This window comes from Chenopodium album, chromosome 13, assembly GCF_948465745.1.
Source record: "Chenopodium album chromosome 13, dcCheAlbu1.1, whole genome shotgun sequence".
NCBI lineage: Eukaryota > Viridiplantae > Streptophyta > Magnoliopsida > Caryophyllales > Amaranthaceae > Chenopodium > Chenopodium album.
Window position 1 is genome coordinate 39,043,499 of NC_137846.1, and position 21,515 is coordinate 39,065,013.

General features: G+C 34.7%; 1 protein-coding gene across 2 annotated transcripts; it reads left to right on the forward strand.

Moving 5' to 3' along the window:
- The first annotated feature begins 807 nt into the window (after positions 1–807).
- Positions 808–14,610, forward strand: LOC145576632 (magnesium transporter MRS2-I-like). 2 transcript variants are annotated; one of them, XM_081634357.1, is made up of 13 exons: positions 808–1,044; positions 1,803–1,918; positions 5,770–6,049; positions 6,168–6,197; positions 6,947–7,094; positions 7,385–7,506; positions 9,061–9,135; positions 10,422–10,646; positions 10,864–10,908; positions 12,212–12,256; positions 12,353–12,382; positions 13,989–14,108; positions 14,194–14,610. In XM_081634357.1, coding segments are annotated over exons 2-13 (1,209 nt in total). In that variant the 5' UTR covers positions 808–1,044; positions 1,803–1,916; the 3' UTR covers positions 14,281–14,610. The 2 variants fall into 2 exon arrangements, with proteins under 2 accessions (XP_081490483.1, XP_081490484.1); XM_081634358.1 differs by having other exon boundaries at positions 1,803–1,907.
- The last annotated feature ends 6,905 nt before the right edge of the window (positions 14,611–21,515 follow it).

Below are 21,515 nucleotides of genomic sequence, written 5' to 3' on the forward strand. Positions count from 1 at the left end.
TACAGTAAATGTTAACTGCAGAATACTTGTCAACTTGATGTTGATTAGCACCCGTGTTTTAAATTTTTTAAATTTTGTCTCTGTGCTGAGAGGCCTGTTTATTTATTTCATCATTTTGTTTTCTGATATGGTTAATAACATTGGCTATTGATTGATCCATTCATTATAACAAGTGCACCATGCATTTGAGACTGTCATCTGGAATGAGGCACATGGCTCATCTGGTTGACCGGCTAAAGAGACGTCCAGTGCTCTCAGAACCACACTTCGGTGCTTCAGAGAATAATTGGGGACTAAATCAAATGAAGTAAATAATGGAAGACAAGGCTCCAATGAAGACTCCTAAAAAAAAAAGGCTCCAATAAAGACAAATTTTGCAATTCATTACTTTACAATCTGGCCATTCCAAGTAAACTATGGACTATGGGGTACTCCATTTTTAATTTTTGAGTGGGCTTTCATGAAAAAGAAAACTAAAATTATAACACACACTAGTCAGTTTGGGTTGTGTTCAATATAGGTTTTATTCAGGTCAATTTATTGGAGTGAAATTGAGTTATTGTTTTTGATACTTAATTTCGGTCATTTTGAGTTTTGGAAAGTATAGGTTTGGGTCAATTCGAGTATTGAGTCTGTTAAGGTCAACAATTCGGGTTAAAAATTTGGGTCAAGTCACCTTGGGTGTTGAGTAAGGAATTTCGAATCCAATAATAAATTATAAATCAGTTGTGTGAAGTATACAAGATTTATGTCAAAACAAGGAATAAAAAGTACAAGTTGGAGCTGCTAAGAAGAGACGTCAAGTACAACGCCAAAAATTTGAAAAAAAAAAAAAAAAACACGCCGAATAATACGAATTTGGAAGTTGATTCCCTGAGCAAAGGTCTCTTTTTCCCTGCAAAATTCGACAGCATGTAGCCTCCTTCACTCTCTTCTTACTCACTCAATATTCCCAGATTTTCTCTCTCCTCCTTTTACCGACTACCTGAATCGTCGGTCAACATCACCACTTCTTCAACTCTTCATATTATTCGAGGACTCGAGGTACTTGAGAATCTAATTCTATTTTGGTTTTGTGATTGATTTATTTTATTTTATTTTTTTTTTTTTATTTTTTTTTTTTTTATGGTTTATGAAAGTTATTTTGCAACGTATGTTGTGATTTTAATTTGAATGATTATGATTTGCGGATTTGGAATTTTAGAATTGTGAAATTGTTTCTGAATTTATTTGTTGGCAATTGAATTTTGTTATTAACCGGAAAAGATCAGTAAGTAAGTTTACTCGAATAAGAAAAAAAAAAACCATTAATCTAGCAACACCAGAACAAAATATTTGTAATATGATTGTTCCAGCAGCTTTCGTTGGCGTTGTCGTATTTTGCTTTGTACTTACGGCTTATGCAGGCGATGATAAGATACCGGATATCCTTTGACAACTAGTCACTAGACAAGCAAGTATTGCATAAGACTAGTATTCTTTTGTGTTCAATTTGTGTACAGAGTCTTAGAAAAACTTGTGAGTATATAGGTGACGATAAACAAGATACCACATATCCTTTAACAAACAGGCACTAGACAAGCAAGTATTTCTTTGTGTTCAAATTGCCTACGTACTTAGCCTTAGAAAAACTTGTGAAGTTGTGAGTATGTAGGCGACGTTAAACAAGATACCACGTATCCTGTAACAAACGGGCACTAGACAAGCAAGTATTTCTTTGTGTTCAAATTGCGTACGTATGTAGTCTCAGAGAAACACGTATGCCTATGTTACATGGACTCACGTAACTATGTCCGATACAGGTACAAGCGTTCGACTCGGCTATTTTGTGAAAAAAAATCCATGGTTTTGAACCAAAAGTGAAGTGTCCAACGACATGGATACTTGAGGTGAAATGAAGAGTTCAGGTAACATAAATGTATGCACTAACATAAAGCTTACCAATTGGAGAGTTATTTCTATCAAACATACTAGCTAGTCACTAGCCACCTGCAACTTAGAACTGCTGCTTTATGTTCATTGAAGGATTGCATCATGGCCGTCTTAGAAGGATTAATTGAATTTGAACACAATAAGAGCCTATAGTAGGTTTATAAACCGAAGATAAATTATATAACTAATGTATAAAGCTAAACTGTTAGCCAGGTCACGAGACAACGACACTTGACATTCCAACTTTTCGCCAAGTGTCACGCCACGTAAGCGGCAATTAATTAATACTATAACACGTAAGATTTATTTGAATGTTTTATTTTTTAGAATAGGAAAAGGCATAATAGATTCGATAAGATAAAAATGTTATTTTAGAGTTTTATTTTCAATAAAATTTGGATAAATTTAGTAGGATAAAAAGGTTATTTTAGGGTTCGTTTGGCATCGCTGTGGTTTTTTGTTTTTTGGTTTTTCGTTTTGGGAAATTCTCAATGGTAACCTCCAATTTGTGTAACACTGAAATGGTGACCCTTTTTTTTTTAATTGTACAAAATGACTTTAATTAAAAATTTATTCTCACTTATAACCTTATTTCACTAAATGGTTAATTTAAACTAAACTATGGTTAGGTTTTTTTTTTAAAGAACTTTAAAAAAAAAAAAAAAAAAAAATTTAACCCACCAATCAACCACCCACACGCACACCACCACCTTCAAATTAAACCTGCCAGCCACCGCCACCCTCCTTCACTACCGGCGACCCTAACCCAGGACTCATGAACGCTTCCCGACCACCGCCTCTCCCTCTCTGTCCTCTACAACACCAAAACCCACCACCGCACACCAGTTCAAACACCGACACGATTTCGATTGAAGGTGGTGGTTTTGATTTCGGGTTAGGATGGATTCGGTTTCGGGTTAGGAGGGATTTGGTTTCGGGTCTGGGTTTGGGGAGGGTGTTCGAATTCGGGTGGCTTGTCAATAGAGAGAGATGGAGGTACGGTGAGCCGGCGAGTGACCATACTATGGGTCGTGGGTCGAAGGAGAAGAGGAAGTGTCGTGGGTCTGGTGGGATTGTCGGGTTGGGGTGAGGGGTTGGTGGCTCTGTGGCGGCGACTGGGTGAGGCTGAGGTGGAGGTGGTGGATGGGAGAGGCTGATGGTGAAGGTTGCTGGAGGTGGTAGGTTGGGTGGTTTTTTTTGTGTATTTTTTTTTTTAAAAAAAAAATAAATCTAACCATGGTTTAATTTTTTAACCAAATAAGACTCATTAATGTTATAAGTAGGATAAATTTCTTAATGAGGGTCATTTTGTATAATTAAAAATAAAGAGGGTTATCATTTCAGTGTTACAGAAGTTGGGGGTTACCATTGAGAATTTCTCTTTTGTTTTTCAAAATAATATGATATATGTCATATAATGAATTTAAAATTAGTTAAACTTGTTAAAGTTATGATAATTTTGAAAACTGACAACAAAAAAGTGGAAACTCCTTTTTCTTGTTTCCTGTTTTTGGTTTTTTGTTTTAAAAAAAAAAAAAAAAAACTGAAAACAAAAAATAATGCCAAACAAGCTCTTAGAGTTTTGTTTTCAGTAAAACTTTTGGTTTAAAATTTTATTTTCAATAAAATACCGATATTTCTTTACAAATGACGGATCTAGAGAGGTACAAAAGGAAAAAATAAAAAAATCAAAGAGACGTGTTATTATACTTAGTCGTTCTCTTAAACCTTAACATGCAACCAACATTTCCCTAGATGTTTTGAGAAAATGAAAAGAGATCACATCTTTAGACAACTGTTCTTTTTGGTTGTACATTATTAGTTCTTATATTTTAGATTGTCAAGTGATTATTATTTCATATTATACCCATAAATAGACAATCATTGTCAAGTAATTATTAATCTTCAAATTACATATATATTTTAGATAAAAAAATTTATTTTAAAATTCAATAAACAACCCGAACATTGCACGGGGCACAAAACTAGTATTTAAATAAAGTGAAGCCTAGGAATTGAAATGCTTATACACTAAGGGACGTTTGGTTCGGAAAATGGAAATGGAGTGAAAAGGAAACAAATAAGGGGGAAATGAATCATTTAGATATTACCTTTTCATTTATTTGGTTTAACCATGGAAAGGGTATTTGTTAAGAGCAGGGTAAGGGTATTTGTTACCCCAAGTTTTTTTGAGAGGTAACAAATAAGGGGTAACCATTACCCTTAGGTAATGGTAATTGTTACCATGCTATCAAACCAAACACACTATAACAATATTGGTTTAATCTAATCTGTTTCCAATCCAAAAAATAAACTAACCAAGCGCCCCCTTTATGTGTCACACTAATACATTTGCAGTGGGATGGTTCTTCGCTTTGCTTTAAATCAAACCACTCACTCCACTAATTGTATGACCTCTGTCAATTTCCGTGAGTTATTGCAGAATTTTCTTTTGTTGTTGAGAACTTCCCTAGGATTTTTCAATTTTTCTTTCTGAGACGTTGGCTCGTTTTGGTTGTAAATAAATGGAAATAATACCTTTTGCTCCGTTTGTTAACCGTGTATAAACAATGATAATGGGAATGAATTTATATGTAATTTTTGAAATAAAATCCAGATTCAGACCCATAATCTCTCAACATAACCCCTAATTTGTCTATTTTTCTTCATAATTTTTATTCCTACCTAATACCACCTGTCAAGAGTTAATGGAAAAGCATGAAGAGAACACATGCTTGTGGGATGAGGTTGTGTTCCCATAGATATTATAGGTTGTTTCCATAGTAAATTACACTTAAATTTCATTCCCATTATTACAATTTTGGCTTTCCCAAATTGTTTTAATGCGTACAAAGGGATTGGGCTTACTTGTAATTCTGTTTTTTATTTATTCTCTTTCTGAGGAGACATTGTCCTTTTGTGCACTATGAGGAGTGTTAATGACATATTTTTTCTTTTTGAATAAAATTGGATGATCCGAAAATGTCAAATGTTTAGCTTTCAGTTTCTCACAACTAAGATGAAAATTAGTATCAGGGTTCTCACTTGTATTAACCAAACATCTTTGCACGAAGTTTATACCCAAAGCAAAGAACAACAAAGACATAGGAATATAGGATTACCTTGTCAGGTTTGGTAGGATATCCCTTAACTCCTTAAGGAAACCTTATTCATACAAAACAGACTTTAGAAAGCGTCACTCAATTGAATCATAGGCTTTCTCATCATGTCTACCTTAATCATACTTATAGGGGATGTGTGTTTTTAGTCAGAGGCAAGCAAGATATTTTCCTTCAAGGAATAAAGCTAGAACATCACACCTCACCTATTACTTTTCGCAATCTAGTAGTTAAGATCTTATAAATCAATAAATCATCTTGTAAGTTAGAGAGCAATAAACAATACAAGTAGTTTCTAATTTTAATTTTAGTGCTAAGTGCTAACTGAGTTAAGTATACAAGTGCATTGATTTTTATGTGTAATTAAACGACTGAATTAGGTTTAAAAAATTGATTGGTTGCCTTAATTTTGTCACTGATGGATTAGTTGATCACTTTCAAAATAATATTTTGGTCACTTACATGGAGAGAGTGTCTTTAGATTAATGATTACGATATCATGAAGCAGTTTGAACAAAAACATGTGAAGAATAGTTTTGATTTATATACAATTATTTAAGCACTGTCATCATGTTTCCTTAGGAGCAAAATAGCAAATTGTTAATTTGTAGTTTATTAATTATTTTTATTTGTAGAAGTTTATTTTAGTACTGCATTTCAAAATTTCTGGATGTGTCTCTGAAGAAAAGTGTACTTTTTGTGGTGATTATTTTTGCAGGAATGAAATAAGTGTAAAAACAGTGATGGGGAGAGAGGGATATGTAGTTCCTGTGGACCCTCAGATGGGTTTAAGTGTGGGTCTAAAGAAGAAACCTGCTGGATCACGCAGTTGGATTTTGCTTGATTCTCCTGGTCAGGCTACCGTTCTTGATCTTGACAAGTATGCTATTATGCACCGTGTTCAAATTCATGCTCGTGATCTTCGTATATTGGATCCTCTTCTCTCTTACCCTTCCACTATTTTAGGTCGAGAGAAAGCTATTGTTTTGAACTTGGAGGTTCTTTTCTTACTTCAAATCTCGACAAATTATTTCAAATTTTCTTTTCTGCTTTTTCTCTTTGTCTCTGTGTGTCTTTTGCTGATTGGTATATTTATTTGGTGTTTTGGATGCTCAGCATATCAAGGCAATAATAACTGCTGATGAGGTATTGCCAGTATTTAACATCTCGTTTTATTTTATTTTGGGATTTGGCTCTTATCTTTTCTAATGCTGTCCAGTTAACTGCTTTACATTTTGTAATATGTATTAGTTTGTTGGGTGTGTTTATTAATGGAACTGTAATGGGGAGCCAAGTTAAAATCTGAGATTTAAGAAATGCACTATTTTGTTGCATTGTACTCTTATAATGACCAATTACATGTAGTGTATGGCTTCTCTGATGTAGTTTTCATCAAGAAAATATCTGTAAGGTTTGGACTATAATTAATGAATTGGCTTGTTTTATATTTTCGCTTGTGTGTTTAGCTTGTTTGTCAAGTTTTATTACAATTATGGGCTTGGGATCCTTAGTGTTGTATTGGCTTGGACTCTAATTAGGTTACTTTTGGTGTTTCTCATTTATTCTAATAATCTGCCTGTTAAAGTCACATTAGATATGTATTCTGTATGGGGTGTTTTGCTGACCCAGGATACTGTAATTGAAATAATTTCAAACAAGTAAAATTGTTAGTTTCAAATTTATATAGACGATGCCTCCCAAAAAAAAAAGTTTATATAGACGAATAACAAATAGTAGTATAGTCCTATTAATGCTCATATATAATTCTGTTAACATTGGTGCCTCAAATTATTTCTCATTTTCTTAATGTTTTAGGTTAAAATCTAGTCTTTGTGGAAAAGTGAGACCTCAAGTTCCCAAGGACGTGGTTTGTTACTTTGTTTTTATACTTGTAGGTATTGCTTCGAGACCCTTCGGAAGAAAATGTAATCCCTGTTGTTCAAGAACTTCAGAGGCGCTTATCCCCAGGAAGTGCTGCACATAAAGTTCATGGAGATGGGAAGGAATCAGGAGGACATGATGTTGAAGCTACTGAAGAAGATGGTAAATTACATTCACTCTCAAAATCTCAAGGGTATTTTCATCCTTGAATATCATCCACGAAGGTGGGAATTGTGGGTTTTTGTCTTGCGAAGTTGTGATACTAAACCAACAACAACAACATAGCCTTAGTCCCAAAATGTTGAAGTTGTGATGTTAAACCAATAGATATTATTTTCATTTTATCTTTCTTTTTTAAAAATGTTTTTTTAGCCTCTATATATTCCTTATGTCATTCTTCAATTTTTGTATCTGAACTCTCCTTTAGCTGATTATCTCCATCAAATTTGTAGAATCTCCCTTTGAATTCCGTGCACTTGAGGTGGCCTTGGACTCAATATGTAGCTTTCTTGCTGCACGTACTACTGATCTGGAAACTGCTGCTTATCCAGCATTGGATGAGCTGACGTCTAAGGTTAGTGTGCCACCCTAATGGGCTTTTTGAAAAATGTTTAGGCTCCCATGTCCTTTGAAAACTGTAACTTTGGTGGATTTGGTATTAGGTCTACTCTGTTAGGTATTATGCTTGTGAGATATTTGGATGTCTAATGTGGATCCTAACCCCCTGAGTCAAGATGTTAGAAATATCATAATCTTGAAATAAAGATCCGATCTTGAGTACTTTCTTGAAGAATTATAGTAAGTGAACTGGATATGACAAGTGCACTCGCCACTCGACCACCTCTTGGACGAATGCTTTGACTACTCAAATTACTTAGACCACCTCCTGGAGCTAAGTGATTTGATAATTTTAACTCTCCTGAATTGATTATCAAGAGCACGCAAGAGCAAAGCACAAATCTTAAGCAAAACAAGTTGTATCAATCTGAAGTTATTGTCATACATTACATCATTATGCGTTATTTATAGGCTTGAAATAAACCTACATCTACTAGGTTTAGCTTTCCTAAGTTGGTTAGGACAAGTCCCTCACTCAATAGCTATGAAACCGCCATTAGGAAGTCTTGATTCTCAAGCAACACGGATCCTTAGCAAGTAACAACTAGCACACAGTTTTGCATGTTTTAGGAAACTTAAACTTTACTAAATTACATCAAACTCTAAATAAAGGAAACTAAGGCTAAAAACATGTAAATGACTTAAGCTAGTCCAAGTAAAATGAATCCAAGTGGATTCCAAAACCTTGGGGCTAAAACTAGAAAGCTAGTAAAGATAGAATAGGAGTAATTATTTTTTTAAAAAAAGGAGTAAATTCCCACCTAGGTAGAACCTAGGGTTTAGCTTCGGCTCCTTCAAGTTGACTTTCTGTCCTTGTGAGTCTTGTCACCAAGCTTGCCTTTTGTCAACATCAAAGCCCATAGGGTTGAGTAATAGAGTGATAGGCTCTACAAAAGAATTACCCTTTGCGTTCACATTAATGTCCTTTTTATAAAAAATAATTTTGCTTTCCATAATCTGTATCGGGCATGTTGGTTAGAATATAATCACTTTTTCTCTCTTGTTTTGGCTTCATTAGTAATGATGTCTAATCTGTTAAATTTAAGTTGTAGCCTTATGTTCTATGAAGTATCTTGATTTTGTTGTAGAACTTTCTTAATTGCTAACATGTGGCTTGATCCAATTAATTCGATAGTTACATTTTTTTTGTGTGTTAACATTAAAATCTTAGCTTTATATGAGGAACTACCAATTGCAAAAAGTCACATCTCTTTTAATATTGTAAACCTCTCTATTTATTCCTAATTGGTTTAATTTTTCACGCAAAATGTCTTCTTTTATGTCCTAAAATATTTTGCATTATCTGTTGCTCCATTTTGTTATAGGTCACATGTGTATGATAATTTCTCTTTATTTCCCTTCTACTTAGCAATACTGTTGTCGAAGTTACATCCTTTTCCTGGTTCTTAATACTACTAAAAATATAATATAAGCAAAATTCACAGCCCACTCATAAATCTAAATCACCTGAAATAGTCTGATTTCTGTAATAACTTGTGCTTATCTGCAGATAAGCAGCTGGAACTTGGACAGGGTAAGGAAATTGAAAAGTGCAATGACAAGATTGACTGCTCGTGTTCAAAAGGTTCTACTTTCTCATCTTTTGTTAATCCAACTATTTAATCAGCTAATTCTCTACATCTTTTAAACTTTTGAAGACCCCTTTAAAGGTGGGGTTGAAAGGTTTTATTCTTAGATGTTATTTCTTGATTTTGGCTGTATTAAACTGATTTACTTGAAATATAAGGCTATTTGTGCTATAAGGTTTTCTTTTTTATTTTTTGATGATGGAGTTTTGAATTGTCAATTGTGTTTTACTATAATGACTTGCCAATCTAGCCTTTCTTTTTATTTATCTCCATTTCCTTAGTTTTTTTTTTTTTTTTTTTTTGTGTGTGTGTGTGTTTTGTGGGGGGGGGGGGGGGGGGAGGGGGGGGGGGGGAGATGGTAAGGGAGTGGGGGAGTTATGGGCTGGGCATTCAACACTATTATCCAAGTTTGCCCTAATTTTAAATTTGCATGTAACAATGTCAAGTTAGATATTCTCATGATACTAGCATTTTGGCTGGGTATGTACCATGGTATAATTACTTCTTGTGCTTATATAATGCACCCTCCTACAGATGTTTGTCATGTATTCTATTCTGGCAGTCTCCAAATAATTGTCCTATCAGTTCAAAGGGAAAGCCTACCCCCATGTAACTATTAAAGCATGTGATGTGGGCTCTATGAGCCTCTGTTACTAATCCTTTGTCCCTCCTTCATTTTTAAAGTTTTGTATCATCTCATTACCATTGACACCAAACCCGGGTATTTAAAATTTTTGGGAGGAGTAAATCAAAGAGAAGGGAAGGAGATGGTGGAGCTTCTTTAACTCCTATAGTGGCACCACCACCAAATATCCCCACGCATGGCATTGAGTTCGTAGAACCATATCATTTGGATGGATGTCTACAAGACACTCCACACTCATGGCACATGGCCAAAGCTGTTTCTTTTGTAAAGAAACCATATCCGATTTGGGCATATGGGTGAAGGTGAAATGCCTAACTAAGAATTTTAGGTGCGAAAATATCATTAAGCTCCATGCCTAAACATACGAACGCCTCACCTTGTAGTTCCTTTCATCTTCCTGAGAAGAGGTGGTGGAAGGCACATCTGACAATGAAAGCATCAACCTCTACTTCTATTTGTTGACTAATGGTTATCCGTATGACAAGAAAAGATGGTGGGACTTTCTTTTTAAGATTATTTTTTCCATCATTCAAGCTTAAGAACTAGAATTTTTGTTATTTCTTTACCTAGAATAACTAAGTAAATAGTCTGTATGTCGTCTTATTGTTGTAAGTTCAAGTAATTTGATTTTTGTAGGTGAGAGATGAGCTTGAACAACTTTTGGATGATGATGGTGATATGGCTGACCTTTACCTGTCCAGAAAGTTGGCTGCTCCTGCTTCACCTGTTAGTGGATCAGGAGCCAACTGGTTTCCTAGTTCCCCTACTGTTATCTCTAAGATATCGAGAGCAAGCAGAGCAAGTATGGTCACAGGTCGTGGTGATGAGAATGATGTTGAGGAACTCGAGATGTTGCTAGAGGTTATTATAACAATCTTTATTAGGTTTTATTTATTTATTTTTTTTTGGAAGAGATGAGTTACTTTCTAATGTTGTGTCCTTACTTTATATTACCTTCTCTTTTAAACACTTGTATGAGCCTGCAATTTCTTGTACAAAGTGCAAGATAATGTTCGAGCCATTGGTTAGTGTGAATAATTTAACTGTAATCTTCATTTGCTCTGGATGTGAATTACAGGCTTACTTCATGCAAATTGACGGGACATTAAATAAATTAACAACGGTATGTATTGTGAAGAACTATTGAGCTTAATATGCAATCCTGTAGTTAATCTGCTTGCATCTATGTGAATAGAAGTTTATCTGAAATGTGGTGAATCTGCATATTGTTAGAGACAGGAATATCTGACCTAGCCCATGTAACTGTAATTTGTAGTCCAATTTAACATGTTGAGCAGCTGTGGTGATGATTGGTTCAAAATAGTGGAGATTGGGGAAGAGAGTAAGTTTTTTTTGTGAGTTAATAAAATAATAAGTAGGCAAGAAACCCAAAGGGTATGGGAGGATAAGGCATCATCTCAAGCTGTATATCAATTGACTCAATTTCTCTTTCTAGTTTATATATCCTTAACCTTAAGACCTGTAAAACAAGACGTTAAAACCTACTATAGCAAATCAAACAAAATAGGTTATGAAGCTGTAGACTGAAATTTGGGATATGGTCATATGGAAGGGGAAAAAAAAAAAATCTCTTCAATATTCTTTTCATGTAAGTCATCTTGAGTTGTATATCAATTGACTCAAGCTTTCATGCTAGTTTATTTGTCCATAACCTTAATACTTGTAAAACAAGAAGTTAGAAGTTATTACAGCAATTCATGTAGAATAGGTCATGAAGCTAAAGACAATCATTTTTACAACAATAAATATATTACTACATGCCTACTATTGCTTTTCACTTTAAAATAATTTCTTTTATATTAATTTTATTTTCAACGAATGTGGTTGGTGGTCAGTGAGGGTCAGCATTTTCCTAATATTTGTAGAGATACGATAGAAAATGCTTAAAAATGTGAGCCCTAAAATGTAATTTTGTAAGGGGATTCATTGTTTCTGTCAAAGACCTCTTGGTCCAACTGAAATGGAAGATCTTAAGTGCCAGTTATGTCAACTCTCCGAATTTCTATTATACTTTGCTGATAATCTTAATCATATTTTCTTTTTGGTTCCTGTTGTCTACAGTGCAACAAAAGTTTTTATGCACTGTATGCAATTTTAACATGTATGTCTCACCACTAGCATTGTTCTGTTAACTTGTTACATGAACCTTGTGAGAAAGGGCTCAGTGTTCCATCTCCCAATTAGCTTAATATAACCTACAATATTTTATTTGGCCAGAGAAAAAAATTCTGTATTGTGTTCCTTGAGCTGGTTGCCTGTTGCTTACCCTTGTTGGTTAGTTGTCATTGTGTAAAGGAGTGGATTGGGATTGTTCGGGGTCATGGTGCTTGTGTAAATTGCATTCTGCACATTATACCTTTATTTTTTACAACCATAAAATGATGATTTTGAATTGGAACTTGCAGCTTCGTGAATACATTGATGACACTGAGGATTACATTAACATTCAGGTGAGTTAATCTTTTAGAATTGCTTCAATCTAGACTTTTGATATCTGAAACATGAATGCCTCTTTTGTTGTTACTGAAACTTGATCTTCTCTGCAGCTTGACAATCATCGAAATCAGTTGATTCAGGTGTGGACTCTCCCCTCTCTCCCCCTCTTCTGATGCTTGAATATAGAACTTTATTAGAATTGAAGCACCATTTGTTTTACTAAATTAATTGATTGTTATTTCCTTGTTTCTGAGGATCCTGCTTGTATTGGCTTTCCTCACTAATCTGCTAATTTCATACAGTATGTATCAGAGCGAACCTTTACCTGTATTTGACCCTAACCACTTGATGCCATAAATTCTCCTGTTTCTTAGTTTGTTTGATGAGGGTATTTTTCTTATTTTTTAATTTTTTAATTTCCTATATAGGATTTTCTTTCAAGATTTAGCTAGATGCAATAATTTTAAGAGTACATGGTAGATGAGCAACCGAAATGAATAAAGGCTGCCAAACTCATATCCATTAAGTCAAAAAGCTTTGGCTAAAAGTTTTATGAGTATGTTGGGGTGTATAAAAGCGCTCCAATGTTAATCCATATGTCTTTGAGTGAACGATGCCAAAAAACACTTTTGCTTATATTTTGAGTCTTGTTAACAATTTGTGCTTAGTTTAATATTGCTAGCAAAAGGAATGGCTTCCTTTGCTTTGGTCATCTACATGTGGCTCTGGTTGATGTAATTATTGGTGCAAGAGATACAAGAATAATATATGTGACATAGGTCATGAAGTTGGTAGAGACACAAGGGAATTTTACTACTCCCTCTGCTTTTATGATGTACCCACCTTCCATTTTGATGTGTTTTTATTTGGTGTACCCACTTGTTTAATACGAAGTATTTCGTATTTCACAAACACATTTCACTATCTTACGATTCTTACCTCCATGTCCCAGTTTTTTTTTTTTTTTTTTTTTTTTTTTTTTTTTTTTTTTTTTTTTTTTTTTTTTTTTTTTTTATACACCTTTTCACCACTTTCCAATAATTTATGTACCTTTTTGTTACACCCACCCACCTTTTTAATTCATGTCTCTTACTTCTGCTTACACCAACTCAACTCTCCAAGAAACAAGAGTCAAGAATTAATGGGTTCATCAAAAGAAAATAGATCCAATCTTCTCTCCTTTTGCTTGTTACTTTTGATCTTATGGTTCAAAATTAAAGGCAATTCTTCTTTAAGAGAAGAGAAGATTTTATGTGGGGGAAACCTTGTAAAGCTTTGAGCAAAATGATGGGACTTAGCTCAAAGTCTGAAAATCTTGAGTTTATATCTAAGGGGTGTAAGTAAAGTGCTTAAACTTTAGGCTAAAAGCGTCTAACTTGTATGGTATTGGAATTTTGTGTCAATTCCTTGATATTGCTAGGGACTCTGACTCAGGACTTTAGGAGCAATCAGTGTGACACTGTTTCTTAACTTCCAAATAATATTTTGTCATTCGGGAACTCAAAAGTTAGAGCAAGGAAGAACTGTGCTAGTATTCCCAACTTAATTTGCCTGTCAGTGAGAAAAACTAGTAACTAGATTGGGAATCCTGAATGCGGGTTTCACATGCAATTTAACGATTTCTTACAATATTTTTTTAATCTTCTAAATTTTTTCAATAGTTATGTCATTTAAGGGTTTGAGATTACCTAGGTTGTCTATAATTGATACATGTGATTTGTTTCTTTGTGATTACTTATCATGCAGCTGGAGCTTTTTTTGAGTTCTGGAACTGTTTGCCTATCAATCTACTCTTTGGTGGCTGCAATTTTTGGCATGAATATACCTTATACTTGGATGGATAATCACGATTACATCTTTAAATGGGTACACAACACAGTTTTAGCATTTAAGTTCAGCTAGTAAATGTTGCCGCATTCAAATTGTACTTAAAGGTCTTTCCATTTTGCAGGTGATTATCCTTTCTGGTCTTTTTAGCGCTGTACTCTTTGTGGTTATTGTCGCATATGCTCGTTTTAAAGGGCTTGTTGGATCATGAGCTTGTGGGATTATAAGTTTTGTAAATCATTCATCTTTACACGAAGAAACAAGACCAATCTCTATCCAGAAGTAATTCTGGGTAATCTCATATACAAACATACATATCAATTGCAAACTTGAATCAGTGCTAGCCCTTTTCATGTTTGTACTGATATTAAAATATAATCAAAACAATGCAATCCTTGGTAACCTTAGCAGACCTTGCTGAGACTTTTTTGTTTTTATACTAAGTTCTCTTGTATAACTACTGAACCTCAGAATTAGGTGTTTCTTTGTCAGTAATAGCTCTTATTAACTAATGCAATCAATTGCATCACTTTCTTTGCTATTGAGAGCTTTTACTGAATTCTGATTTCTCAAGATATAATTATCATACTTAAATGTATATATGGTGGTCTTTTCAAGCTGTATTGTCTACGTAGATGAGCTGCCATCGCAGCCTCCCTTAATCAATTTGTAGCAGATTAGCATTTGTATCTGCTGTAATGCTATATGTGTGCCCTCCTTCTATAGTAGTCTTAAGATTTATTTTATACTAGTCTCACCGGTTGCCACCAGAAATTAAAAAGATGAACTATCACATCATTCTCCCACCACAAATTTTTAATGGGAGGAAGAGCCGAAGAGGAAACAAAGCAAGAGTTGAAGCCACTTAAATAGTTACCAGTACGTTGTGCTGTGCTACACCATACGACGCCAGATTTAGCAGGTTAAGTGTACCGAAAGACTGGGATGGCAACGGTAATTATCAGTAAATGTATTTCCAGTGTAAGCAGGGATGGGCAGAGTCCTGGTATTTGCAGGTGCCAAAACTCATGCTGCTGTCTATATCTTTGTTTTTTTTTTTCCCAGCCGCCACAGGTGTCATCTTGATAAGCGTAGTTTTATTGGCCCAACTTCCCTTTGTTGCAACTTCCCTTAATCATGTTTCAGATAAGATTTTTGGGTCGATGTCGAACATGCCAAATTTTGCCAGAAATGAGGTAATCCTTGCAACCTTTAGCTATATAAACTAAACAAAAGAATGAAGACTGTTTAGATAAAATTTTGAAATTGTAAATCAAATATCAATGTACAAAGACCTGTGATTTCACATAATGACATTAGGTCCATCATGTAACACAAAAACTAATATTTATGTGCCTTTAATATCTTAACATGGGGAAATGTACAAGATTTTAGATAGTGTAAAAAAGGAAGAGAGTGAAAAGAAAAATTACGAACTTATCTATATGATTGCAGTCATTAAATAACTAGAGATATAAATGTAACTATGCAGGTATACTGAATATTTGCGGTATGAAAGAAGATAAGTTATTCTTAAAATGTGTATGTTGCAACGTTTGTAAATAAACTTTGCAAAATTAAAGAGGAGAAAGCAGTGGCGGATCCAGGATTTCCAATCTGGGTAGCGCACTAGCGCGTAGTTGTTTAAGAAAATTAAAATTTAAATTAAAACCAGACTTTATTTTAGGGATTCATATTGAAAAATTCCCACAAAAACGATTAGCAAATCAATAAAACGAGTGATTTTGTTGATGCAATGCAATATTTTAGTACATTTGTTGTGCTCCTTATTAAATGACGGGTAATGCTATATGCAGTCCTAAGGGCTGCATATAAGCATTTAATATACTTCATTTTTTAGTATTAAGTTGAGAATTTATCGACAATTTACGAGTAAATCAATGTAATAAATGTTTATTTATTGTCAATTCTTTTCATTTTTAGCTCCTTATATGCAGCCCTTATATGTTTTTCCTTAAATAATAGTGTGATTTTGGACATGCATACATTTGACTGAGAATTTATTAAAAAAAAAAAAAAAAAAAAAAAAAAAAAAAAAAAAAAACAATTACTAAGATATACTTCGTATTATACTTATAACAAAATAACTACGATAAAAAATATTGCATAACGGTATGAAGTATCAAATTAATTACCTTAGCATGTTCTCCTCTTACCACTGAAATAATGACTACCATCTAAGATAAATTGCAGTTTCAAAAATTTTATACCAAAATTCTGACATGCTACCCCTTGTTACTACGTGGATCCGCCACTGGGAGGAAGAAGAAAAGCACATCATGCACTCAACTTCCATTTTTTTAGGCAGACATAATTTGTTGTTGCTATTCTGTATTTCAATCATTATGTGAATATATGATGCGAAGTTAAGAAAGCAACTCCATTAGGATCATTCCAGTATCAATATCTCAAAATTTAATACCACAAACGTATAAATAATATGAAATGGAGGTAGTATATTACCATGAAAAAATGATCCGTCTATTAATCGCAAAATTTAGATTTATGCTAAAAAAGCGTTTACTGGTTCTTTTACTTGTTCTTTCAACTGTGGTACACAAGTTTTGTACGTATTATTCCCTAATGTACGGAATGCAGAACATTTCCAAAATAAGGAGTCAAGAAAATCATGTCAATATATATTCTGTCCTTTGGGGAAGGTGGGGATAAATGATGAATTGTCTTCCCAACATAATATGTTGCGGATCAGCTATGTTAGCAGTAGTTATATCATTTGTTGCAAGTTTATGTAGCAATCGGATGATAGATGGTAGAAGAGCGAAAGAAGACTGCTTGAAAGCAGCTGCAACGGCGATTGCCAGAGCTGCAGGATATAATAACATCAAGCTAAGAGTTTACAGTGATCCAAACTTTGGTTGCGAGGTATGGGATAGCAGTGAGAGTGATTCTGACGACGATGCTGAATGCAGTATCAGTGTAGTCCATGATGATAGACCAAGCACTAGCTCTGCAGCTGAACAAAGAGGTACCGTAAGCAAGAAAGGAAAATTTGGGTATGCCAATGATAAAGAAGATTGATCTTTTCATTGCCGGACAGGGTGAGCCGTGGCTGACTTCTTCCTGCATTATCTATCCCCCTTGAATTTATGTATATACTTTCGTCTTTACGTACTGTATCCAAAAAATATATCTTTGTAACCTTACAGATTTGTAATTGATAAGGTTGTCTACCTATGAATGTCATTTGGATTTATTACGAGGCTTAGTTCGTTATTGTTAGTGCTTATTTGGTTGACAAATAACTGTATTTGAAGCTAATTTTTTAGGAAGTGGATTCATGTGCCGTTTTGTTTGGTTGGTGATCTCACAGAGTTAGATCTTCCTTGAAAGCTTAAAATGCGATGAAATGGAGGAATTTACTTACCTATTCACCTAGGTAAATGAAGCTTCCATGAAATAATGTTAATTCCATCATACAACTAAACAAGTCATAACATTTCCTGAAAATTGAATTTTATGGGCATTGAAGTATTCCTAGGAACTAATACTTCCGCCCTCTGACAATACAAGCACCAAGTTTCTATTTATTGCCCTTGTTGACAAACTAAAAAAAAAAAAGAAGAGAAGAGAAAAGAAAAGAAAAAAGGAAAGAAGAATGAATCAATTGGCAAGTTGTGAGACGGAGAGTTGGTGGCAAATTCTTGTATCACTACTCACTAGTTGTCTAGTTCCCTTAAATGGCAACATCACGTAGAGCTTGCAATATAATACTCTAATGTCCGTGATATATTTTATATTTTTGATAAATTATATATTCAAAACTATTTTTTTTGATCATTTAAAATGACTTTAAAGGAGATAAAAACTAGCTTAAGGTCCGTGCCATGCACAGTAAGTCTACTAAAATTTCTACTAAAACTATTAGCAAAAGTGCAAACATACACAAAATTATAAATACTGTATCCCCTTTTATATCTAAAAAAATCATTTGTCAAACACAACTTTTATTTTATAGCTATAAGCCTATACTATACTCTATAAATCCTTAATATGTACGTATAGTAGTAAAATTTCATAAACAAAATTGTAATTAACTTAAATATATAGTTATATTGGAATTGAAATAAAATATTAGCTAGTTGAAAAAAAAAATTAAGTGATGTTTTAAATTAATTTCTATAACATCTCTTATATGAATCAATTTATTATCACTTTTTTGACAAAATCTAATAATACTCCATTTAAAAGATAATTAAAAAGGAGTTGAAATAATTATTTAGGTAAATGTATATAGAATAATTATGAACACCAAATAAAAAGGAATATATATTTGTCATAAAGATAATATAACATTATCAGTGAATCCCAGAGTGGTTTTGTGCCGGGTAGATTAATTACAGACAACATTTTAGTGGCTTATGAATGCTTTCACTATCTGCGAAAAAAGAAGACGGGGAAGAAAGGTTTTTTGGGGTTGAAGCTTGACATGAGTAAGGCATATGACAGAGCTAGTAGAATGAGACTTTCTGGAAAAAATGATGACAAAATTCGGGTTTCCGGAGCCTTTTGTGAGAAATATTATGAATTGTGTGTCATCGGTCTCTATTGATGTGCTTGTGAATGGGCACGTTCGAGTTTTTAAGCCGAGTAGAGGACTCCGTCAAGGAGATCCCCTATCTCCTTTTCTGTTCATTATGTGTGCGGAGGGCTTATCGGCTCTTCTGAGAGACGCGGAAAGAAGGAAGTTGATCCATGGTGTTAAGGTGGGGAGACATGTTGAGCCTATTTCTCACTTGTTTTTTGCAGATGATAGCCTGCTTTTTGTCCGGACAAATGAAGATGAAACTGATAAAGTGCTGGAAATTCTTTCAACCTATGAAGTGGCGTCGGGTCAGGAACTGAATATGGAAAAATCGGAGGTGTCTTTTAGCCGAAACATTGATCTAGAGAAGAAAAATATGCTTCAGATGAAGTTAGCTTTTAAGGCTGTCGATGGACATGAAAAATATTTAGGCCTTCCTACTTACATTGGGGGGTCTAAAAAAATTGTTTTCAAAAGTATTCAGGATCGGGCCTGGAAGAAACTTAAAGGTTGGAAAGAAAAATTTTTATCACAAGCAGGTCGGGAATTCTCATCAAGGCTGTCGCTCAAGCTATTCCTACTTATGCAATGCAATGCTTTTCAATTCCGATTAGCATCCTTAAAGAGGTGGAAAGAATGTGTAGGAATTTTTTCTGGGGTCAAAAAGGGGAAGAAAGGAAGATTTGCTGGGTAGCGTGGAACAAGATGTATCGTGCAAAAAATAATGGGGGTATGGGCTTCCGGAATATGCAGATGTTCAACAATTCAATGCTAGCAAAACAAGCTTGGCGAATTCTGACTAATGAGACTTCCCTTATGTCTCGTGTGCTAAAGGGAAAGTATTTCCCTCATTCGTCTTTTCTGGAAGCAAAGGTAACCTCTAATTCGAGCTTCACTTGGAGATCAATAATGAGTGTTAGGGATGTGATTGCAAAGGGGGATAGGAAGTGTGTTGGCTCGGGGAGTAGCATTTGGATTTGGAATGATCCATGGATCCCGAAACTCCCAGATTTTCGTACTATGTCGCTGAGGGGTGATGATGTTAGAATTCCAAATTATGTCAACGAGCTGTGGATTGACAATAAGTGGAATATGGGTGTGCTCAATGAGCTGTTTAATCAGAGGGAAGTTTTGAACATTAGTAGTATCCCGATTCCAATTTTTGCTGAAAGAGATGAGTGGATATGGCACTACTCGAAAGACGGAAATTATAGTGTTAAAAGTGCTTATAATCTGTTGATTGAGGAGTTTGAGCTGGGCAGGGCCTCTACTTCAATAAGTAGGAATGAGTTTACGTGGAAAAACATATGGCATGCTAATATTCCTCCAAAGGTTAAATTTTTCGCGTGGCGTAGTGTCAAAAATAGCTTGCCTACGAAATGTGGTCTTGTGGCAAGGGGTTTAGATGTGGACAAGCTGTGTCCTATGTGCGGGGAAGGAGAAGAAACACTCGAACATATGCTGCTCTTGTGTCCGAGTATTGAACCGATTTGGAAATTTTCTGCTCTGAGGTTGGATACTAAGGTAGGTGGGGAAGGTCGATTCAATGAGTGGTGTGCTGCAGTGAGAATTAAAATTACAGAGGCTAGGTGGTGGGATATGTTCTGGTGTATAGCTTGGGGGTGTGGTTGAGGCGTAATGGGTGGGTCTTTGAAGGAAAGCAGAAACTTGTGGTTGATGTGATTCATAAGGCTGCTAGCCTTGTTGGAGAATACGCTGATGAGTGTGAGAAGGCTAAGGTGAAGCCACCAGCCCTGCTGTTGGAATCAGTTTGGAAATCCCCTAGTAATGGCGTGTATAAACTTAATACTGATGTTGCCTTTTTTGGTCAGAAGAAGCTTGGGTATGGGGGCGTTTTGCGTGACGTTGTGATGGCCTGCTGTGCGTGCCTCCAGGGGGAATTTCAGGTTGATGTGGGCGAAGCTTTGGCGATGAGACAATGTTTGGTGTTGGCTATTGAAGCAGGCTTTCGTGATTTTGTGCTAGAAACTGACAACCTCAAGCCCTTTCATCATATGAAAAAGGGTTCCACTCCTCCAAATGAGTATGGCAAGGTGGTCAAGGATATTCTGAAGCTATCGAATGACTGTCGAAGAGCTTCTTTATCCTTTGTGAGAAGAGCGGGTAATGAAGTTGCGCATTGTTTAGCTAAGTTAAGTTGCAATTGTATCGGGTGTGGCTCGAAGAGTACCCTTGTGAATTACAAGAGGTCATTTGTAACGATATTGCAAACTTGACGCCTTAATAATATTTGCGCTTCCGGTTTGTGTCAAAAAAATAAATAAATAAAAGATTTGGAATGATATTATTATAAAATCAAATATTATTAAAAAAAAAAAAAAAGTTAAAGAGGGAAGGGGAGTTTTTGAGGGAAAAAAAAGCACCAGGATATGACACGTGTCACTCCCGGTGTCTGTTTTAGTAAAAGTTATTATTATTGATGAGAATATTTCTACATAATTGGTCCCCTTGATGCAATATACTTTGAAAATGGGTTGTGAAGATGTGGAGAAGTGTTTTAGATAATCTTCCATTTTTTTTTAAGGGTGTATAGACATTTCTAAAAGTGTAGTAGAAAATTGAAAAGAAGAAAACAATTTATTAATATCATATCTTCAGAAAAATGCATGTCATAAAAACCTGTTAATGAGAGATTAGACTTTATTTTTTAATTATTTATTGTTAATCCTTATCTTAACTAGATCAGAACTAGTCCAAAGGCATTTCAGATAATTATTACACAAAGCAACGTAATAAGTCAAATTAATATTCCAATCATATTCATGAACCAGTTTAGCTTAAACTAATTCAAACCGCCTTTTCCATATTATTATAGCAAAGATTATTCATCAAAACTTGTAACAAAATTATTCTATGACTTT